The sequence below is a fragment of the Carlito syrichta genome, unplaced genomic scaffold (genome assembly GCF_000164805.1).
Source record: "Carlito syrichta isolate Samal-C Ts95f unplaced genomic scaffold, Tarsius_syrichta-2.0.1 Scaffold126461, whole genome shotgun sequence".
NCBI lineage: Eukaryota > Metazoa > Chordata > Mammalia > Primates > Tarsiidae > Carlito > Carlito syrichta.
This window is the reverse complement of record NW_007070557.1, coordinates 89,604-91,385: the sequence shown is the minus strand read 5'-3', so window position 1 is coordinate 91,385 and position 1,782 is coordinate 89,604. Positions and strand designations below refer to the sequence as shown.

At 62.3% G+C, this 1,782-nt stretch overlaps 1 protein-coding gene across 1 annotated transcript in view; it reads right to left on the bottom strand.

The window, feature by feature from the left end:
* The window catches only part of NTN5 (netrin 5), an 8,322-nt gene extending 8,146 nt beyond the window's left edge, over positions 1 to 176 (bottom strand). Inside the window, exon 1 of the mRNA XM_021707826.1 lies at positions 17 to 176. Within this exon, the coding sequence (XP_021563501.1) occupies positions 17 to 176 (160 nt within the window). The remainder of the gene's footprint in view (positions 1 to 16) is intronic.
* Positions 177 to 1,782: the final 1,606 nt, after the last annotated feature.

The window sequence follows — 1,782 nt, the reverse complement described above, 5'->3', positions numbered from 1 at the left end:
TCCCCAGGGCTGAGGCCATTCCCTGGGGACAGGGGGCAGGCCTGAGAGCAGGAGGCCGCCACACTGGCCAGCTGGGTCACTGGAGGAAGGCAGAATCGGGGGCGGCCGTTTGGATCATAGCAGGGGTCTGCAGTGGCCTGGCTCAGGAGAAGCAAGAGGGCAAAGGTCACAGGCATAGTCACCGCAGAGCAGGCACCTGGAGAGGAGAGGAGGTGACCGGCTGGGAACTTCGGCCACCAACCTCCACCCGCTCCCCAAGGCTCCCTAGGGAACCCCGGCGTTCCACCCTAGACCACCGAGCCCCTCCCCGGCTGCTTCAAAGCGAGGAAAATAGTTCCATCTGGGGAGAATTACTGTTTACATAACCCAAAGGGGAAAGAACGCAAGCAAAATCGAGAATTTTGCCTGAACTAATCCGTAGCTTAACACCCCAGAGTTATCTGTCAGTGTCGAGGGGGCAGGGGCCCTGGGGAGAGGTGATGGGGGTGGACAAGAGGGGCCGGCAGGGGACAGTGGATGCAGAACCTAAAGAGGGATGAGGGAGCAGGCCTGGGCAGGGACAGATGAAGCCTCAGTGACAAAGGAATAGAGGTTGAGACAGAGGTAGAGACCGTGGGGGAGGAGAACAGGCCGAGGGGAAGGGCCGGGCACAGAGAAGGAGCCTCGAAGACAGAGGGACAGACATGGGGTGACCATGAGGCCGGGACAGAGACCAGCACCCAGAGTCCACAGGGAGTTGGGGGACGGAGGCTGGGACCAGCCGGTGGGGGGGGCTCAGAGACACCCAAGAGAGCCCGAGGATAGCAGCCAGCTCCACAGGCCCTGGGGATGGGAGGGGAAGGGCTGGCGGTGCCCAGCGGGGGATAAGAAGTGAGGGGCCGAGGCCCCGGCCCACGGGGATCAGCACGGCAGCCCTTTCCCACGTGGGCTCTAACCTTGTTCTCCACACCCTGGGCACGGAGGGGGATTATCACCAAACAACCCGGCCTCCCTGCCACCCACCCACTCCAGCACTCTACCTTAACCCCTTCCCACCCAGTGCAAAGCCCAGAGGGTTGAGCTAATGAAAGGGATGAGGATGAGGGGAAAGGGGCTGGACGACTGGTGGCCCTGGGGCTGGGGGGCAGGGCAGCAGAATCCTGGTGGGGTTTGGAAAGCAGGTGCCTGAGTTTCCTTTAGGACTGGGGTATGGGGACCCGGAGTTAGATTTCTGGGACTTTCTGATCATGCCAGCCCCACCTGCCCCCCTAGGCCTCAGAGTCCAAAGTCCCCACATATCCAATGTCCCCACCTATCCAAAGGTCCCCAGAGCAGATGGGGGAACAGATGCTGGGGGTGGTGGGTAATGGGGAAGGAGAGAGGGGCACAAAAGCAGGAGGATAGTATAGGACAGGGCAGGGTGCCAGATGCCAGAACTCCGAGGAGGACAGAAGTCTAGACCTCAGAGTGGCTGAAGCTAGGACGGACTTGGCTCTGGAATGCCCCCACTATCCCATTCCAGGACCTGTGGCCTCTAGTGAGGGGCTCACTCAGTACTAGGGGCCTTGGAGCCCTCCTAGGCCCCCCTGCCCAGGCCCTGGCTCTGAATCTGCACCCGGCTGTGCACCTGGGCTGGGCGTCTGTGGGGCCCCCTTGTGGGGGGGGGGTCACACCGTGCCCAGACTGATTTCAGAGCCCCCATGTCCCCCCGGCTGTGGCTGCGGGCAGACTCTACCTCCCCCATTCCAGAAGACGGGCATTGCCCTCCGCCCCTCCCCAGGAGCCTGGCGCCATTTTGTACTC